The following is a 20,173-nucleotide window of genomic DNA, read 5'->3' on the forward strand; positions in this document are numbered from 1 at the left end:
TCACCGCCTCGCCCCCACCCCCGCCCTGCTCCAGGGCCCTGGGAAGTGCCGGGCTGCAGGTCCCCAGCTCTCAGGGGCCATGGGACCTCAGGAGGAGACAGGCTAAAACCCCAGACCAACTTCACGTCATCGGCCAGGAAATCACCTCCGAGAGACGCTAGCAGAAGAGCGACAGCATGGGTTTGCATCTGTCACGTGGCAACGTAAGTCCACACGCGGACGGAGTTGCCGGTCCTGGACGAGACCACCCCCCCCCCACCCCGACCCACGGCAAGCACTCAGCCCCAGGGCATCGCAGTGGGGTCACGCAGCACCTCCACTGCCCCACGTCCTCGCAACCCGCAGAGAGCCGACCAAAAGTTCTGTTTCGCTTTATTGGATACGCCAGGTATGGGAGTTACAAGTGAGAGCCACCGGGATGCGGGGGTGGCGCTGTCCCGCCAGCTCGGACATGAGCGGACCTCGCCTCCACGTGGCAGGAGCGCAAGCAAACGAACGCACGAGCAAGATCCGGTGGCATTCCGGCGCGGGTGGCGCGAACGGTTAAATTACTAAAGCGCACGATACGTCAAGGGAAATGGTGCAGAAACCACATAAGTTACAGTTTTCGGGCCCGTACGTGATTCTCAAGACACAAAAGAACAACACCGTGCTCTGTACGACGTCGCTCCTCGCGTTTCCAAACCCAAGAAACGCTTTCCAGAAAAGCGGGCAAGATACACATGCGGGAGAATTCAAACCATTTCACAAAGATACAAAATCCCATCGGTGGGTTTCTCTTTTTTAAGGCACATTTTCATTGAAGGCACACAGAACTCCCACTGCAGGAGCCCCGGGCTCGTGGGACGCTGGTCGGTGGCAGCGTCCTGTTCCCGCCGATCCTGGGTGGCTGAAGCGGGAGACCGACCCTGGCGGGGGGCGGCGGGGAAAAGGCAGGCCTCCCCCGTCCTCACACAGGCCAGCCGCCGGGAATCTCAAAGCCCGAGGTCGCACCTCGCCGCCCCCCAGGGCCTGTTTTCCCAAAGTTTCATCACATTCGATCCATATGCCAACGTGGAGGGAAGATGCCGCCTACGTTCCCGCCGAGCACGGGCAGAGAGCACCGCCGGTCTGACCTCAGGGAATGCAGGCCGTGCAGGTGGGTGCCACCCACTTTCCCGAGCCCCCGCCCCCGCCCGGCTGGGTGCCACCAGCACCCACACCCTACAACCACGAGTGGCCACCGCGGCAGCTCTGTGCACAAGAGGACGACGGAGGAACAGATTTCGCACGGTGACACCGCAAACCAGCCCGGTGGGGGTTGCCCAAGCCTCCCCGGGTGCCCGGCGGCCCCGTGCCCCTCAAGCTTCCAGCTGGCCCTCGGCCTCACCCATCTGCAGAGTGTCATTGTCCCCCAGCAGCTCGGTCTCCGGGACAGAGCCGTCCTCCTCCTCGGCTTCCTGCACAGGGCTCTGGGCCGCGTCCTCCGGGGCGTTCTGTGCGTCCTCGGTGGCCTCGGAGAGCAGGGCCGCCCTGTCCGCCATGGACGTGTTGGAGGGTGCGGTGGTGACGTAGCCCGTGCTGGTGGAGCCGCTGCCGCTGTGGTGGGAGCCAGGCTTGGGGACCACCTGGGCGGGCACCTGCTGCGGGGCCATCTGCATCGGGATCTGGACCGGGTAGAAGTTGGGCAGGTAGGCCCCGTAGGCTGGCACGGGCTGGTACCCGTTGACGGGGATGTAGAGCTGGGGAGGGGGCACCATGGGCCTGATCTGGCCCTTCATGGGCATGAACGGGGGCTGCGGGAAGGGCTGGGCCTTCGGCTTGGGCCCCCCGTAGCGGGCGTTGCTGACGTTGCTGACCGGGCTGGTGCTCAGGGAGCTGGTCTGCGTGGCATTGCTGGCCCCCGAGGTCTGCGCCGAGCTGTTGTAGGCGGACAGGTTGCCCCAGGCCCGGAGCCGGCCGTGGATGTCCTTGAAGCGGGGCCGCCGGCTGGGGAACTCGCTCCAGCACTCGAGCATCAGGGCGTACACCCAGGCCGGGCAGTCGTCGGGGCAAGGCAGCACCTGCCGGCTGCGTATCATCTCCACCACGTCCTGGTTGGCGTGCCCGCAGTAGGGCTGCAGGCCGTAGCTGAAGACCTCCCACAGGACCACGCCGTAGGACCAGATGTCCGAGTCCACGGAGAACTTGCCGTACACGATGGCCTCGGGAGACATCCAGCGAACGGGCAGGAGCGCGCTCCCCATCAGCTTGTAGTAGTCGGCCGAATACACTTCGCGGAACAGCCCCAGGTCCGAGATCTTCACGCTCAGCTTGTCGTACACGAGCACGTTGCGGGTGGCCAGGTCCTTGTGGACCACGTGGTGGCTGGACAGGTACTCCATGCCCGAGGCGATCTGCGCCGCGACGTGCACGAAGTCGGGGGGCTCCAGGGTGGACTTCACCGTGCGGTCGTCGTCGGTGCTGCCCACGTCCGAGTGTGGCGAGCGCATGACCAGGAACTCGTGGAGGTCCCCGTGCGAGCAGTAGCTGAACACCATGCTGAGCGGCTGGTCCTTGGTCACCACGCCCAGCAGGCACACGATGTTGGGGTGCTGCAGCCGCGCCCGCAGCATGGCCTCGTGCCGGAACTCCTCCCGGAGCGGCCCCTCCGCTTTGTCCTTCAGCGTTTTGATGGCCACGGCCTGGCTCTGCTCCCCCGGCGTCGGGCCGAACAGGTGGCCTTTGTAGACTTTCCCGAACCGGTCCTCCCCGAGCTCCTCCATGAACCTCACCGAGGACAGGCTGATCTCCTTGAGCTTGGCCTGCCGAGGAGAAGAGGCCCAGTGAAACACAGGAGGGGGACGAGCGGAGCAGCTGGGAACGGGGGTGGGGGGGAAGGCTTAGGGGGCAGTCCCAGCAAAGCCCCCCGGCCCTGCCCACCACTCTCTGCTCTTCAACACGCTCTGAAGCCGTGAGGCTGCCTGAAAACCTTGAACGGCTCCCAAGCAGCCTGCAGATGACGTCCCCCCAAATACCCCGGGGACGCCGTCTCAGTGTGCGTGCACCTGTTCACAGTCAAGCGCACACCGCCCCCCCGAGCCAAGCCGGGCTCCACTGTCCCGGGGGCACCCCTGGACTCTCCCAGCCGCGCCCCCACCCGGGCCTTTCCTGCTGCTCTGGAAATGTGCCCGCCCTCAAACGAGGTTCTGCGTCTCCTCACCATCCATCCCCAGAGCCCCCCCAGCAAACACACAGTGACTGCCGGCTACACAGCTGAACGAGTCCACTCTACCTCCTTGAGAGCCCAGACGGGAATGAGCTTCCCCCCCCCATGCCTGCAAGTAACAGAAACGTCCCCTCACGTAAGGCAGGCGGGTGATGACTTTCTCGTGTGCTGTATTTTGGGATGCTCTCGCTGTCCTAGGAGCTCTCGGGGAGGGGGGTGGCCTTCAGCAGCGCTCTGTCCTACCCCCACTAGGAGTCTGCTGCGACCCAACTCCACACGGACCAGAAAACACACCCCAGCCCCTTGGAAGAGCCAGCCTGGCCCTCGGGTCGTGGGCCGATCCAAACCCTTTTCCTTTTGTTCTCCTGTGGGGAGCGCAGAAGCCCTGCAGGTTCAGGGCCAGGATGGCTCCCTCGGGCTCCCTCGTTAGCGCGCAGGTTTAGGCGGAGGGGGGAGCCGTAGACGGTGGGGTGGGCGATCCCAAACACGCCTACAGCTTACTTCCTAAGCTCACGAATGTCCTGATATGTCTTAGAGAACATACAGCAAAATCAAGGGCGGTTTAAAATAGTTACATGTCAGGGTGCCCGGGTGGCTCAGTTGGCTGGGTGTCAGACCCCCCCCCCCCCCGGGTTTTGGCACAGAGCATGATCCCAAGGTCGTGGGATCGAGTCCCGCATTGGGCTTTATGCTGAGTGTGGAGCCTGCTTGAGATTCCCTCTCCCTCTGCCCCTCTCCCCAGCTTGTGCTCTCGCGCTCTTAAAATATAAAAAATAAAATAACAAAATAAAACAAAATAAAGGAAAAAGAAAGTAAAATGAAAATTAAAAAGTAAAGAGAAAGGAAAGTAAAAAGAAAAGAAAGTAAAGAGAAAAATAAAACAAAAGAGAATAAAAATAAAATAAAGTAAAATAAAAATAAAACAAAACAAACTAAAAGTCAAAATAAAGTAAAAATAGAACAGAGTAGAATAAAATAGGATACAGTAGAGTAAGAATAGAATAGACTAGACTAGACTAGACTAGATTGGAATAGAACAGAATAGCTACGTGTTGAGTTTCGAGCAAATCGAGAAGCCCAGCGATCTCCAGGTAGAGGCTACGCCTGGAGGGGCGGGAGACCTGCTTATGCTGGTTGATGAGAGGCATCTCCACGTCCTGGCTGGGAGAGGCCATCAGCTGCCGCCGCTGTGGTGTGGACGCAGAGGCCTTCTGCTTATTCCGACACATGCAGACCAGGAAGAAAAGGCACGCGATGACCAGAGGAATCGCGATGCTGGGAACCAGGATGTACAGAATTCCCATCCTGCTGCTGTCCTGGGGGCCTGTGAACAGCAAGAGTCACGAGTTTTTAAGAAATATCCCCCTTCCCACCCGACGTTCTCCACCAGCCCCCCCGCCCCCCGACTCCGCTATAAGAGCCAAACACAAGTGGATACGTTTATGAGACACGATCCCAAACTGCCACCAAGGAATCAAATGGGAATGCCCAGCCAGCACAGAAGACAAGTGAACTCAAAGGGTCTTACAGGAGTAATCACCAAGGTACTGGGATGAGCAGTGACCCTTGTCTGCAACATTTGAGCATTTTCCACATTTTCTGTATAACGGACACACATTCTTTTAAGATAATAATGACAAATGCATTTGATTTGAAGGGCACAGGCAGCCAGTGAGTTTGACCCTATATAGTATGCAACTGGGGCTCGAGCATTCTTGAAGAAAGCGTGGTGGGATGTGGGAGGCCTCCGTGAGGATTTACCTTTCTCCGTAATGAGAAGCAACACTCTGTCTCCCTCTACAGGACTTACGGAGACGCACAGGGGGCAAGCTGGGCTGAGGCACTGTCCCAGACCAGGGTCTGTCTGTCCCTCCCGTCCGTCCCATGCCCCCCACCCCCACACATAAAATCAAAACTCTCCTGGCCCCACCCTCGAGGCAGATGTTCTAGAAGCCTCAGGGGCAGTGGAGATTCCGGGTCATGGTCATTTGTCATCAGGAGGGCTGGGGGAGATTCCACATGCCCCTCAGGCCAAGGTCAGTGATGTGAGCTCAGTCCAAACACCTGTGCGACCATCCATCTTTTCAAAATCACCAACAGATAACATGCTTATTAAGGACTCTAGTATTACGGGAAAGTGGGTGTTCCTAACAGCACATTCACCAAAGGCTAACCCACTGTCAACAGGTTGGTGTTCACCTGATTCTCTATGTGTATTTTAAGGTGACCCTGAAATAAACGATATTCAGCTATTTCGGCACACCGAAGCAACAATTTGACGTGTTTTTTAAAAATAGAATTATCAGTAGAATTCTTGTCAAATAGAAATCATATCACCCATATTTTCCTGTTCCTGGTTTGGTGGCAGAATAACACATCTCAGACAAGGCTTCATGAGAAACAGACAGCCCTACGCATTCTTCAATGGCCGCACACAAGTCCACGGTACGGATGTGGTTCGATCACCATCCAACCCCCTACTAGTAAACAAGCAGCCTGTTTCTTGTTTAGCTACTAAAAGTGACACTGCAATAAATATCCTTAGCATTTCTGCCCTCTTGAGTGCAGGTATTTTTGCGACGTGAGGTATTCTTAGAATTGCCAAATCAAACGACGTGTACAGATTTTTAGGTTTTGGTTTATTTTTAACTACAAAAGTAATCACTGCTCGTTGTAAAAACGTCTCACATTTTAACATTTCTGCAGGCCGTGGGAAATCACCGCTAAAAGTTCGGTGTGCAGCGTTCCAAAGCTTCACCCAAAAAATGTAGGTGCCTATGTGTGCTCACACACACCCCCACACACACAACCCTTTCCTCTATGAAGAAAGAGACAGAGAAGGGGAAAGAGGGAGGGATGCAGAGAGGGGAGTTGCGGGGAGGAAGAGCAAAGAAATAACACAGCTCTTGCCCTACAACTTCCCTCTTTCCCTCAACAGGACACCATGGACATCCTCCCTTGCAGGAAATTGTTTTAGACCACTGTAGCATTCCACGAAGTCGCTTTACGATAATCTAGCTAAAGTTTATTCTTAAAGTTTATTCCTGCAGCGATCACACATTCTTGAAGGCCAGTGTTAAGGTCTGTGGTGAGAGGTGCCTGAGTGGCTCAGTCAGCCCCGTAGCTGGCTCCTGATTTCAACTCGAGTCATGATCTCACAGAGATTGAGCCCCTCGTCGAGTTCTGCTTGAGATTCTCCCTCTTCTCCCTCTGCCCCTCCCCTGCTCTCATTCTCTCAGAAGAAAGAAAGAAAGAAAGAAAGAAAGAAAGAAAGAAAGAAAGAGGAAAGGGAAGGGAAGGAAAGGAAAGAGAACAAAAGGAAAGGAAACAAAAGGAAAGAAAATGAAAGAAAAGAAAAAGAAAGATCTGTGCTGAGTAAAGAGTGGCAAATTTGGAACTGCCCAATTATACTTCCAGAAGGTGATGGATGCTAGTTTTCAGGTGACTGCAGGTGGAGACGTGCCCGGCCCGGGGCCAACAGGGGCACAGTGAGCCGGGTTTTGCTTCACTGTTCATCTCTCCTCATCCATGTCTTGTCAGTAACGTTCCACCAACCCACTGCCTCCAGGGTCCAAAATATAAGACTCAGAAGGCTCTTCTCTCGGGGTATCCGGGCGGATGGGAGCCGGCAACACGTACATAAATGGTTGCAACAGAGAAATAACGTGTGTACTTTGTACCGTCTGCAGCCCTTAGTCACACTCTCTCTTCCTGTTCATAATGTAACAGAGAAATTGCAGGGAAACTGGTTACAAGACTGAAGTCCTGTTCTTCCCAACTCTGCCGAGCCCACCTACGAAAGCTGGTGCAGCGGGAGGCAAGGGGGGGGCCAGGCGGTGTTGCGCCCCTAGCGACAGACGCCAGGAAGCACCCTATCAATACAGCAAAACCTTGGATTGGGAGTAACTTGTTCTGCGAGTGTTCTGCAAGACGAGCAAACATTTCTAATAAATTTGAACTTGATCGATGAGTGAGGTCTGGCGATACGAGTCGCCGGACGTCACATGATCAGCCCCGAGCCAAGGCTTCCTGAAATTCGCTTTGGGTCACAAGCATGTTTCCGGGACGAATTACGCTTGCAAATCAAGGTTTTATCGTACTGGCACACGTTCCGTGACGATGCTCGTGGAGAGACGAGGGGCCTAACCGAGCATCCCAGCACCACACACAGGTGACAGAGGGCCCCCCAAACGTAAACAGCAGTCCACGGAGCGGTGCAATTAGGGGTGACCAGCCCACGCCTCCTCAGACCTGTCTCTAACTTAAAACGTCCTAGAATGACCAGGTATTACTTCCCTAACCGCCAACGGCTTTACTTAAAACCGACAATCACGGTGGTGATGTGGGGGCGGCGGCAGCCCCACCAGCCTCCTGGCCCCACGTCACCACGAGGTCATACACAACAGTCAACACGTTAAAAAAAAAAGAGAGAGAGAGAATACATACTACAAGGGGGTACGTCACACAGTTCCATGCGTACGTTTTTATTCTGCGTGAAGCACCAGGGGCCCTCCATCTGCCCCCCGGGGTTCCGGCAGTATGCGTGGCCCCCTCCGAGCTCGGGGAAGTCCGTGCTGCTCAGGTGGTGGCTGTGCGGGAGCTGCAGGGCCCACGGCTGGCACTGGTGCCCGGACTTGGTGGTGGTGGCGGTCCCCCGGTAATCCGTGCCGGAACCGTTGTAGCACTGATGGTCTGAGAGGGAGGAGGCGTTAGGAGGCCCGAGGGCAACGGGCAGCGGCCCACCCCCGGGGGGGGACAGACAGCACCCTTCTTCAACTACCCCACAAACGGAAGCAACGAAACCACCGCGCCCACGTCTCCCACACTGGAAATTTCCAGACCAAAAGACTGTACGTACATAGCTTCCCAGAAAAGCGCCACTAAAAGTCATGACTTCATAAAGCCCTGAGCCCACGAGTTAAACTGGGGGTGCATCTGGGGCGCCTGGGTGGCTCAGTCAGTTGAGCGTCCGACTTCGGCTCAGGTCACGATCTCCCGGTTTGTGGGTTCGAGCCCCGCGTCGGGCTCTGTGCTGACAGCTGGGAGCCTGGAGCCTGCTTCGGATTCTGGGTCTCCCTCTCTCTCTGCCCCTCCCCTGCCCACCCTCTCTGTCTCTCTCTGTCAAAACTAACCATTCAAAAATTTGTTTTAAAAATTGGGGATATATCAGGGACACACAGGTGGGGAAGAAAACCCACCCGGCGTTATACCACGATCCTGAAACCACCTCTGGGACCCACCAGGAGCCTGCATTCCAGAATGAGGACGTCAACCCCAACCTCATGTTCACTTGCAGCAGAGGCAAAGCAGAAGTGAACGGGGTGGGGTTGGGGGGCGGTAAACCCCCAGGCCCACAGCCTCGGAGACCCTCTTTGCTGCCCAGCGAGGACATCACGTGCATCTCTGCAGCCCAGGAGGAGACCCAAAGAGCTCTCTGAGCCAGACCTGGGGTGTGGGCGTTGAAATACAGAGCTTGCAGGGCACGGGCACTGTTCTAAGCACTTTCTAAGGATGAACTCACTTGATCTGCCTCCCACCTTCGGAGGTTAGTGGTTCTTATCCCGGAGCAAGGGGAAGAAACCGGTATTTAAACTGTCCAAGGTCACACCTGAGGAAGCCCTACAGCCAGGATCGGGGCGTGAGCGGTGAGCCCAGGGACCAGGCTCTGAACTGCCCTTGGTCAGGAGCTCCGCCCGGCTCTGGGACCCCCCCCCCCCCCCCAGCCTCGCCAAAGAAGTGAATCCAGTCCCAAGCCTTGGGGGGGGGGGGGGGGAGAAGGTGATCTCTTCCCTGGGTCCCCGCCCCCTTCAAGGGGCAGCGCACCTGACCTGGTCAGGGCTGAGGCGCTCACTTGGAGATCTCAGGGCAAGTCTGCCTCCCTGGTGCTGTCAGCCTGCGGCGGAAGGACTCCCGGTGACCGCGCCGGGCCGGTGGGGACCCCGGGGCTCTAACAGACACCCCGCCCCGCCCCACGCCCGCCGGACTCACAGCGGCCCAGCCTCTCCGCAGGGATGCCGATGCGCATGCAGTTGGCGGCGTCCGGGCTCTCGGGCAGGGGCAGCGCCTCGCACTTGGGCAGCTGCAGCCGCATGAGGATGAGAGGGTTGGAGCGCGCGATGGTGTATTCCTGGCGGCACAGGTCGCTCTCCAGCACCTCGCACTCGTCCCGGCACAGCTCGCGGGGCTTGGGCGCCCGGGAGCGCGCGTCGCACAGCGGGAACACGAAGTGGCAGAAGGAGGGGATGGCGAACTGCGAGCACTGGTCCGACAGGTGCGTGGACGTGCCGATCATGGTGAAGGCCGCTGCGAGGGCGGGGAGACTGGCGTTAGCTGTGGGGGCCCCCGAACCCCGCCCCACCTGGCGCGCCTGGCCCCTGCTCTAGCCAGGTGTTCCCCGCCTGCCCGCGGCCCCCGGCCCCCTCTCTCCTTCCCCGCACCGGGCCCCTCCCAACCCTCCACGCTGTCCTGCGCACACCCGGAAAGGCGCTCACACGAGCAGGCCCCGGGGCCGCGCAAGAGCCGCCCCGATCGGCACCGGACACAGAAAGGCCCTGGTCCCCACGCCTCACTTAACACAATCCAAGGGGGAACAAGGAAAACAAGGGTCTCATCCAGCTGGATGCTTTTTCCATCATAGGAAGATCCGGATTTCCGATCCAAAAGCCACTTGCTAGGGCCCTCCTGTGACTTGTGTGGGTAGAGCAGTGACTTCTAGAGGCAGAGATTGGAAAAAAGCACAGGGACCCAGGAGGGAGCCACCGTCTTCCGGCATCCCCGCCCTGTGGGCCTGCAGGCCGACGCCGCAGCCTGGGGAGGTGAGAGGGCACCCCAGAGAATGAAGGCTGTGCCGGACAGATGGACAGGCGGCCAGCCCTGTGAAATGCACCGCAGGAGGAGGAATAAGAAAACAGTGGCGGAGGCAGAGGCGAGAGGGAGAGCCAGGAAACAGCTGGAAGGTGCTCAACGTGGGAAAGGCGGGGAGGCTTTGTGACAAAGAGAGCAGAGAGGCAGGTAGAGGCAGGGGGTCCGGAGCCAGGATGGGCTCGTTTGCTGTTTAGAGGTAGCACACAGGACGGAGTGTGCCGGGAATGAACCTGACCCCTGATGTGGGGAGAGGATATGGGGTGGGAGCTGCAGGGTGAGCCCTTACTCGCCCCCCTCGGCCATCGGGGCCCAAAGGAAGGCATCAGCCACGTGCCCACTGCCAGGAGGCCCATCCCCTTTGACCTGCGAAGACCTGCTTGTAAATTTGATCCGAGGAAGCTGAAGAAAAAGAGGTCCCTTTGCTGGCACACCTTGCAGAGATGGGGAGAAAATGGGACAGGTTGGGATTCAATCCCTGGGACGCCCCAGCTCTACCCAGGACTTGTGGTGCGGTGCCCAGTGTGACCAGCAGGTGGCGCTGCGGGCACCCGTTATCCCGGGTGGACGCGCGAGGCATCCGCAGCAGCCTCAGGAATACGTGAGCTGGTGTGGGAGCCCCCTGCCCTGTTATTTACTATAGGTCAGTGGGTCACTCAGTCCCTTTCTGGTCCTGTGTCTTTATCTGCCAAGTGATTTGTTGAGGCTGTTGAGGCCAAACACTGTGGAATGGATGGCTGCACAGAGCCTGTATGAGCACATGAGGTGCATTCATGGTCCTGCCTGGTCCCTTCCGGTCTATATTAAAATTGAGGACCAGGTTTGGGTGCAGGGTCTCTCGGAGACAGCTCAAGAACCAGGTGTGAACCCAGTTCTGTCCCCTCATGGCAGAGCTGGTGACCATCAGGAGGGCGGTCATGATGTACACCTTGACCGCCAGGCAGAGAAAGATTGTCTAAGAAAGCCAAACCCGGCATTTCTTTTGGGGCGATCAACCAATAGGGTGTCACAGCTGACCCTGTAAGGGTCTCTCCTCTTCCCTCTCTCCCTCAGAACATATCACATGAGGGCTGACTTCCGATCACCCAGAAGATCCAACAACTCATGTCCTCACCTTCCCCCGCTCCCCACATCACTCTGAAGACTCCCTGGAAGCTTCCAGAGTCCTGGGACAAGCACGCTCTCCAAACAGAACATCCCCACAGCCAGTCTCTAAACCCCAAGCCGGTCCGTCTAGAGCAACTTCCACTTCAATCCACAAATCTAGAGATCCTCATTTGACCCTTTTCCCCAACGACGGCTGTAAAATCAGTCTGCTTCGGTATGTGAGTTGTTTAACGCTTCAGACAATTCCTAAAGAAATCACTGAGGGGCAGTCTTGTGCCTGGAATCAGGGCTTGCCAATTAGTGGGATGTAAAATTCTAGAGTCTGTGGCTAGCATTCTAAAAGAGGGTTAGAACGCCCGAGAGGACGTCAGCATGCAGGGTTCACGATAAGGCGGTAACCCGCTCTTCTCCCTTAATGAAATAAAACCAAAGAGAAAAACCACCGCTTTTGATAAGGGTGCATTTTGCTTCCTGCAACCCGTTTCCCGTCTGTGAGATACATGCACGCATACACCAAGTCCTAATGTAAAGAACACAGCTCGCTGTCTGTGGTCCCCGAAAAGGTTTGAGAAGTTCTGCTGCCAATGGCATGAAAAGCTTTTCCGAGGAGAGATACCAATGTTTTCAAAACGTTCTCCTGCTGGGCCCCCCACTGCCCTTTCCACTTCTCCCTGGACACCTGGCCCTGTCCTCAGAGGGCTCAGTCACCATGGGCCAGGCAGGTCTATGCGTGACCGTGACCTCAGCCCCTCCAGGCTGGGGTGAAAGGCAAGGCCACGGCACACCCGAATTTAGAAGGGCGTGTCAATGACACCCCCAGGAGCATACACCTAGGACCCTCGCTCTTGCCCCTTACCAGGGCACAGCTTTCTTTGCCAGGCCCTCTGCCAACCCCACCACGTCTCCCGGGGAGCCCGGCCTCAGAGGCTGGCCGGTGGCTCCAGCGTGTGCCTGGGGGGAGAGCAGAGACAGGAGGAACAGGGCTTTGCGGGGCTTTGGTCTAATTCATTTTCTTACTTCTCAGAGGATTTCCCCTAAGATGACCTTCACATCAACATGTAAAGGTCAGTGCGTTGAGGGCTAACCGCCCACCAGAAATGCTAACTCCCAAAGAGACAGAGAGCCGGCCGCTTCATGCTGAATGATCGGCTACGCTGTTCGTGCTGCGAAGAGGCACCTGAAAACCCGAAGGCTGATTCGGTCTGATGGTGCAGCACCACCACCACCACACACCACCGCCAACCTGCAAACCTCTCTCCCGAACAGCGCAGTTGTGGCCCTAGTAACCAATCACAAGTCCGAGACGGTGCAAAAGTCAGGAAAGGCGGAACAAAGAAGTCAAGTGACGGAACGCCGTGGGCACCGGCCCGCCTGCAGTGTGGCCAGCCCAGGGACAGGAGGCCCTGACGACGCAGTGAGGACAGAACAAGGCAAGACTTGGGACCCATCTGGTTGGCCCGATTCGACGAATCAGACGTATATTCTAAGCAATCTGCCCTTGGTACTGTGAGCACACCAATGGGGACATTCTGGATCAAACCACAATGGCGACTCCAAATGCTTCTAATAAAGGTCTCCGCCTTTCCATCGCCAAGAACACAGAACAGGGACTGCCTGTCCGAGCGAGTAACTGGCAAACACAAGCAGGTGCTCACTGTCTCACCGCAAAGATGTCGGGCTCCTACCTGTGATTCGATTTTCAATCTCTCCCTGCATCTGGAGGGAGTCCACATAAATGGTCCGGTTCCCGATGAAGCGCGCACAGGCAATCCCCCGGTAAGGCTGGCAGAATCCGTCCTCGTGGTAGTCGTCTCTGGGAAAGACACAGTCTGTGACCACACCAGAAGATCTCAGGTATCCTTCAAGATTTTTTTTTTTCCCTTGAAAATCCATACCTTATGATCTAGCCATCTCGTTCCCCAGTATTTACCCAAATGGACTGAAAAGGACCACACGAAAATCTGCCCACAAATGTTGATTGCAGTTGTATTAATAACTGCCAAAAACTCAGAAGTAACCGAGCTGTCCTTCAGTAGGTGAATGGACAAATAAATTGTGGTCCATCCAGACAGAGGAATGTTATTCACTGCCAGAAACAAAGTGCTGAAAATGTATTTTCTCTCCCCTGTGATGTTTTCAAAGTGTATTTATTTTGAAAGAGAGAATGTGAGAGGGAGAGGGGCAGAGAGAGAGGGAGAATCCCAAGCAGACTCCATGATGTCAGCACAGAGCCCGACTCGGGGCTCGAACCCACGAACCCTGAGATCATGACCCGAGCTGAAATGAAGAGTCGATGCTCAACAGACTGAGCCACACAGGTGCCCCTCCCTTAGGATTTTCTTGGTAACATTTTCTTTTCTGTAGGTGGTCATTGACCATTTACGTTATCAGTAAGGCTTCCGGTCAACAGCGGGCTATTAGTAGTCAGGTTCTGGTGGGGGAGTCAGAAGTTATACACTGACTTTCAACCATGCGGGGGGTCAGTGTCCCCATCTCCGTGTTGTTCGAGAGTCAACTGAACATCTGTCCAAATTTGCAGAATGTCCATCACCAGGAGCGAATGCTAACAAATACTACGGACTTGAGTCGATCATCATGTATTGAAACTGGCCCATCGATCATAACAAATGCACCACATTAACGCAAGATGCAACTAACGGGGAGACCGTGGATGTGTGGGTGCTGCAGGTGGCACAGACCACACGTAGGAACATGGGGGACAGGCGGGGGTGCTGGGCAAAGGCACGGCCCTCCCGCTGGGTCCCCCAGTCTGACTCCTGCCCCGGGGCCCAAGGGGAACAGCCTGCACATGCCCACCACGCGCACGCCCCCACCCCCTGCCACCGCTGGAGTCTGTGTCACATTCTTTCCTGCGGAACCTGTCAGTCCTGCCTTCAGCCCACGGGATCAGGCATTCTGAGGACCCAGACGCTTTTCAAGGGGCCCTGAGGATGCTCCCAGGAGACAGTGGAAGCTCCCACAGCAGATACATGAGGACTGCCCACCTGCTGGGGAGCAAAGGACAGGGGCCTGGGGCTCCCAGGGCAAGCTTCTAGCAAACGCCTTAGGCCTGTAATTACGTCAGTTGTTTTCCAGCAAATCTGTAACCTGCCCCTAAGCCTCGTCATCTCACCCTACGCTGATGCAGACCACCGCCCATTGAAATTCTGTGTTGTCCAAATCTGCCAAAAGGACTTAAAAAGCCCTATCTTAGCTCCCTCCCAGATGTAAACTCTGGACGCTCCTAACAGTGGAGACAAAGGACCCGGCGGTACACCCTCTCTTCAGCCGCCTCTGGCTCTCTCCCCCCTCGGCACCTGCAGAAGCTCTTTTTCTCTCAAAGAAAGGAAGCTGGAGGCATAAATAATCTAAACAAAGAGACTGTGATGCCAACCACAGCGGGATGCCCTTTCTCGTAAGCTCGCTCAGCCATCATTTCTTCGGGTCAAGGATTCCTCAAATATAGTTTAAATGGCCCAGCACGCGTGCTGGCCATACACACCAGCACACACACCCCACCCCCAGCCCCGTGAGCCGAGTTAAGTGCTGATGAAATTAAAGCCAATGCCCACGCTCACCAAACGCACCGAAGGGCAGGTCAACTCTGCCCCGGGATGTGCGCTACGAGTCGCCGCAGCTCGGTTCGGGGCGCTCGCACACTGTGCCGGGAAAATCGTTCAGAGGCGTGTGCTCTGTTTACCGTCACCTACTCCCAGGTTAGGGGACTTGATGCAGCCGGTCCCCGGGGGCGACCCGACAAAGCGAGCACTTTCTTTCCTCCGCTGCAAGAGTCAAGGCATAGAGAGCGTGGTCCTCTGCCGTGGGCTTCCTCCTGGCCCCTGTCAGGTGCCCCCAGAATGAGCAGCGGGCGGGCAAGATACGCTGAGAAGGGGCTCGAGGCCACTGTGTCCCATCCACTGCTAACTCAGCTCAGGGGGCGTCTAATCTGAACTGCAGAGAATGTCCGAAAACACAAACAGAAGTGATTGGAAAATGACATGCTTCGGGTTTCTGAATTATGGTACAACAAGCAGGAATTACTTTCTAGTTTCAAGCACAGTTATATCTTATCTTTACGGAGCGGAGTTGGGGACCTCTGAAGAGTGACAGAGCTGGAAAAGTGTGTACAACTGGCCACTCAAAGACCAAAGAGAAGCACTGAGACAGACGCCGTCATCTGTAAAATCCCTTAAACCACGCAAGTGAAACAGACCCGAGTACCAAATCGCAGAACCTCAATGTTACGGAAATGCAATTTTGGGGATCTCCTACATTCCTAATGTCCCAGGCACTAATCTAAGGCCTAATGACACAGATGAAGAAGAGACTTACACACCAACAGATTCATGGTCAAGGAAGGGAGACATGAGTAACTACAATATTGGATTAAAAAAACAAAAAGCAAGGGAAGGAGTAGGCGATTGAGAAGAAACAGAGGAAGGACAGAAAGTGTTTTCCGCAAAAGGCAGAGAAGATGATGGGCTGATGGCAGGTGCCTTCCCCTCAATGGTACACACGTAAAAGTCAGTCTGAAGAAAAACATGGAAAAATTCCTGGATGTAAGAAATGAATGACCTTTTTCTTCCCCCTCCACCCCAGTAAGCTGCATGCCCAGCGTGGAGCCTGCTGCAGGGCTTGAACTCACAACCCTGAAATCAAGACCTGAACTGAGATCGAGAGTTGGATGCTTAACTGATTGAGTCACCCAGGCACCCTCAATTAATGACCTTTAAAGGGAAGTAGGCTCCCTTGAAATTGAAAGATAATCAGTGTCAAAATTCCAATGTAGTTACACATTATGTAGGAAGGTAACTTCCCCCCCCCAAAACAGTTTTTTGCTAAAACTGTGGTAACACCGTTTTCCTAATTGTTGTTCTTATTATGAAAGGGTCAGCCTGCATTAAATGGGCTGTTTGATGGACTGAAGCAGAGGAGGCTATCTCTCCGGCATAGTGGAACGGGGGGAGAGCAGGAAAGAACAAAAGCACAAAGAATAAATGGAGATAAATCGCTTTAACAAAGCCTGAAACTCCCTAAGTTTCAGGTGACCCGACAGCAACCTAACAGGCTGCCGTAACAAAACACTCTTCAGAGGAACGTAACAAAATCTAGAGTACAAACTACAATGTCTGGTATACAAAGAAAAATTACCAAACACGTGGAGAAACAGGAAAGCTTATAACCCAGGGTCAAGAGAAACAAACCCAAGGACGATCCAGATGTTAGACTTGGCAGACCAGGGCTTTAAGGAGCTCTAAGTGCGGTAAACAGTGCATGGAACAAAGTGTAATGAAGATACAGGTAGTTTCAGAAGACACGGACACTTGGGGCGCCTGGGTGGCTCAGTCGGTTGAGCGCCCGACTGCGGCTCAGGTCATGATCTCACAGCTCGTGAGTTCGAGCCCCATATCGGGCTCAGTGCTGACAGTTCAGACCCTGCTTGGGGATTCTCTCTCTGTCTCTCTCTCTCTCTCTCTCTCTCTCCCTCCCTCTCTGCCCTTACCCACACTCTTTCTCTCAGAATAAATAAAGAAACTTAAAAAAAATTCCAACCTGAAACAGAGACAGACCAAAAGATTTACAAACAATAACCAGAGCCTCAGTGAGCTGTGGGCAAATACAATGGGTCTAACTGATGTGCCATCAAGCCCCAGGAGAAGACAGATGCAAGGGGTCAGGAAAAAAGTTTGAAGAAATAATCCCCAACATTTTTCCAGAGTTGATTAAAAAAACAGTAACAGACTAAGCAATGTCAGGGAAGAGTGAGCGGGATAACACCGAGAAAATCACACCTGCTCACATCACAGTCAACCTGCGCAAAACCTAAGATAAATAGAGGCAGAGCAACACGACAAATAATGGCTGGCCCCTCATCAGAAACAACACAAAAGAGGATGACAGCTTCCACGCACCAGCACAGAAAATAAATCGTGAACCTGCAATTCCACACTCAGCAGAAACATCTTTCAAACAGAAGGGTCTGTTAACCAAAAAGATGTAAATATGAATACATCTAATTACAGAGCTTCAAAATATATGAGCAAGGGATGCCCGGGGGGCTCAGTCGGTCAAGTGTCTGACTCTTGATTTCGGCTCAGGTCATGATCTCACGGTTCATAAGATCGAGTCCCACGTGGGGCCCTTTGCTAACACTGTGGAGCCTGCTGGGGATTCTCTCTCTCTGCACCTCCCCCAATCATGTTTTTTCTTTCTCTCTCTGTCTCCCACTCGCTCTCGCTCTCAAAATAAACATCTAAAACAACATAACAAAACATAAACAAGAATTGACAGGACTAGAGAACAGAACAGAAAAATGCACAATTATAGTTGAAATGTTAACACCTGTCTGTCAGTAGTTAATCAAAATAGACAAAAAATCAGTGAAGAAACAACGGTGGAAACGCTGGCCACCCCCTTTGACCTAATGGACATTTGGAGAACAATATACTCAATGAGACAGCATGGGTGCTTCAGTGCGCACGACACATTCACCCAGACCGACCATATTCTTGCCGTAAAATCAATCACAATAAAGTTAATAGAACTGGAGCCACAAATCTCAGATCACGTTGAGTTAAATTAGAAACCAGTAACAAGAAGCTATTTAGAAACTCTGCAAATATTTTAAAATTGAAGAGCCCATTTCTAAATAATCTTTGGGCTCAAAAAATAAAATACAAGAAAAATTACATGGTATTTTATTTTATTTTTTTAAGTTTATTTATTTATTTATTTATTTAGAGAGAGAGAGAGAATGAGAGGGGGAGGGGCAGAGAGAGAGAGAGAGAGACAGAATCCCATCCAGGCTCTGTGCAGATGCAGGGCTCGATCTCATGGTTCATGAAACCTTGACCTGAGCCAACATCAAGAGTTGGGATGCTTAACTGACTGAGCCACCCATGAACCCGGGAAAATTAAATGGGATTTTAAATGAAATATGAAAATATAAAATATGAAAAATGAAAACAGGCTACTAAAAATTGTGAAATGCAGCTAAAACAATAATTAAAGAGAAATTTATAGCTTTAAATATTTAGACAAGCTTTTGTATCTTAACAAGTTGGAAAAAGAATACCAAGTTAAGCCTGAAGTAACTAGAAAATACTAACGATGAGAGCAGAAATTAATAAAATAGAAAAGAAACAATAGAAAAATCAATAAAGCCAAAAGTTCGTTCTCCAAACAAAGTAACAGAATTGCTTATACCTAGAAAAACTGATCAAGAGAAAGAGAAAAACACACATTACCGATATCATGATTGCAAAAGGGGGCATCACTAAAGACTCTACAGATGTTAAAAGATAATAAGAAATATTATGAACAAATATGTGAACACAGATCCAAAAACTTAGAAAAATATGGCAAACTCCTTGAAAAACACAATACACTAAAATTAATGGAAACAGAAATAAAAACTCAGAATAGACCTAAATGTCTTAAGGAAATTTGAAATTATAATTAAAAAACCTCCCCACGATTAAAACCCCAGCCCCAAACAATAGAAACTGGGGACTTCTGTTAAACATTTAAGACAGAAACAGCAATTTTACACAAACTCGTTCAGAACATAAAGGAGGAAGATACTTCCTAATTTACTTTACAAGGTAAAATGATACTAATGCCTGACAAGGATGCCCAAGGACATTATAGACCAAAATGCCCTTGACCAAATGGGCACCATGCTTCACAAAACCAAAGCAAATTGGACCCAGCCAAGTTTTTTATTTTTTATATTTTACTTATTTTCTTTTTGATAACAGAGACTTGGGTAATGAACGAACTCCGCTAACCAAGAATACAAGGTTATTTCAACACTTAAAAACCAGTCACCAAAAGCACACAGACAAAAAGGGAAACCATGTAATAATCTCGGTTGATAGGGAAAGGGCAGTTGACAAAGTCAACCCTCATTCATTACCCAAAGTCTCAACAGTCGCTTTCTTAATCTAATAAAAAGGGCATCTATCGGAAGCCTACAGTGAATATGCTACTTAATGGTGAAATACAGAACACTTTCCCCACAGACATCAAAAAAGAAAAACCTGTCTGTTCTTACCAATTCTATCCAAATTGCTGTGGAAATCTTAACCATTATGAACAGGAGATAATCAATCCATCCATCCACTGATAAACAGACACGTAAATGGTATTTGGATAAATGACTTACAGATTAGAAAGAAATAAAACTGCTTTCACTCACAGCTGATATCGTAATTTACATAGGAGATGCTAAGTAATATGTATACATATATATATATTTTTTAAATTTTTATAACGTTTATTCATTTTTTAGAGAGAGAGAGAGAGAGAGCGCACAAGCGGGGAAGGGGCAGAGAGAAAGAGGGACACACAGAATCCGAAGCAGGCTCCAGGCTCTGAGCTGTCAGCACAGAGCCCGATGTGGGGCTCGAACCCATGAATTGCGAGATCATGACCTGAGCTGAAGTGAGACGCCCAACCGACTGAGCCACCCAGGTGCTCCTGTGAGGAATATATTTTTAAACTACTAAAAACAGGGGCGCCTGGGTGGCTCAGTGGGTTAAGCACCTGACTTTGGCTCAGGTCATGATGGGTTTGAGCCCCGCATCGGGCTCTGTGCTGACAGCTCAGAGCCTGGAGCCTGGAGCCTGCTTCGGATTCTGTGTCTCCCTCTCTCTCTCTCCCTCTCCCCCACCCGTACTCTATCTCTCAAAGGTAAGTAAACATTAAAAAAAAATTTAAACTACTAAAACTAGTACAGATTTAGTAAAACCGTAGGACTAAGTCAATACAATCGTTTTCCTATACTTAACAATTAGCAAATGAAAGTTTTTTAAAATGTCATTTACAATCATGTTAAAAGCACACAAGAGAGTAGTCAGATTCATAGAGACAGAAAGTAGAATTGTGGTTGCTAAGAATTAGGGGGAAGGGAAAATTGGGTGTCATTGCTTAATGGATACAGAGTTTCAGTTTGGAAAGATGAAAAAGTTCTGAAAATGGATGGTGAGGACAGACAGCCACATAAGAGTGTGAATG

At 52.6% G+C, this 20,173-nt stretch overlaps 1 protein-coding gene across 4 annotated transcripts in view; it reads right to left on the reverse strand.

Annotated features, from left to right (window-relative positions):
- Positions 1 to 355: 355 nt before the first annotated feature.
- The window catches only part of ROR2 (ROR family WNT receptor 2), a 195,767-nt gene continuing 175,949 nt past the window's right edge, over positions 356 to 20,173 (reverse strand). For all 4 annotated transcript variants that reach the window (XM_086684847.1, XM_086684845.1, XM_086684848.1 and 1 more), the window contains 5 exons: positions 12,841 to 12,968; positions 9,176 to 9,490; positions 7,634 to 7,879; positions 4,309 to 4,511; positions 356 to 2,783 (listed from right to left, as the gene is read on the reverse strand). In XM_086684847.1, coding sequence (XP_086540973.1) covers positions 1,341 to 2,783; positions 4,309 to 4,511; positions 7,634 to 7,879; positions 9,176 to 9,490; positions 12,841 to 12,968 — 2,335 coding nt within the window. In that variant the 3' untranslated portion in view covers positions 356 to 1,340. The remainder of the gene's footprint in view (positions 2,784 to 4,308; positions 4,512 to 7,633; positions 7,880 to 9,175; positions 9,491 to 12,840; positions 12,969 to 20,173) is intronic.

Source organism: Puma concolor, chromosome D4, assembly GCF_028749965.1.
Source record: "Puma concolor isolate L17-30 chromosome D4, mPumCon1.1.hap2, whole genome shotgun sequence".
NCBI lineage: Eukaryota > Metazoa > Chordata > Mammalia > Carnivora > Felidae > Puma > Puma concolor.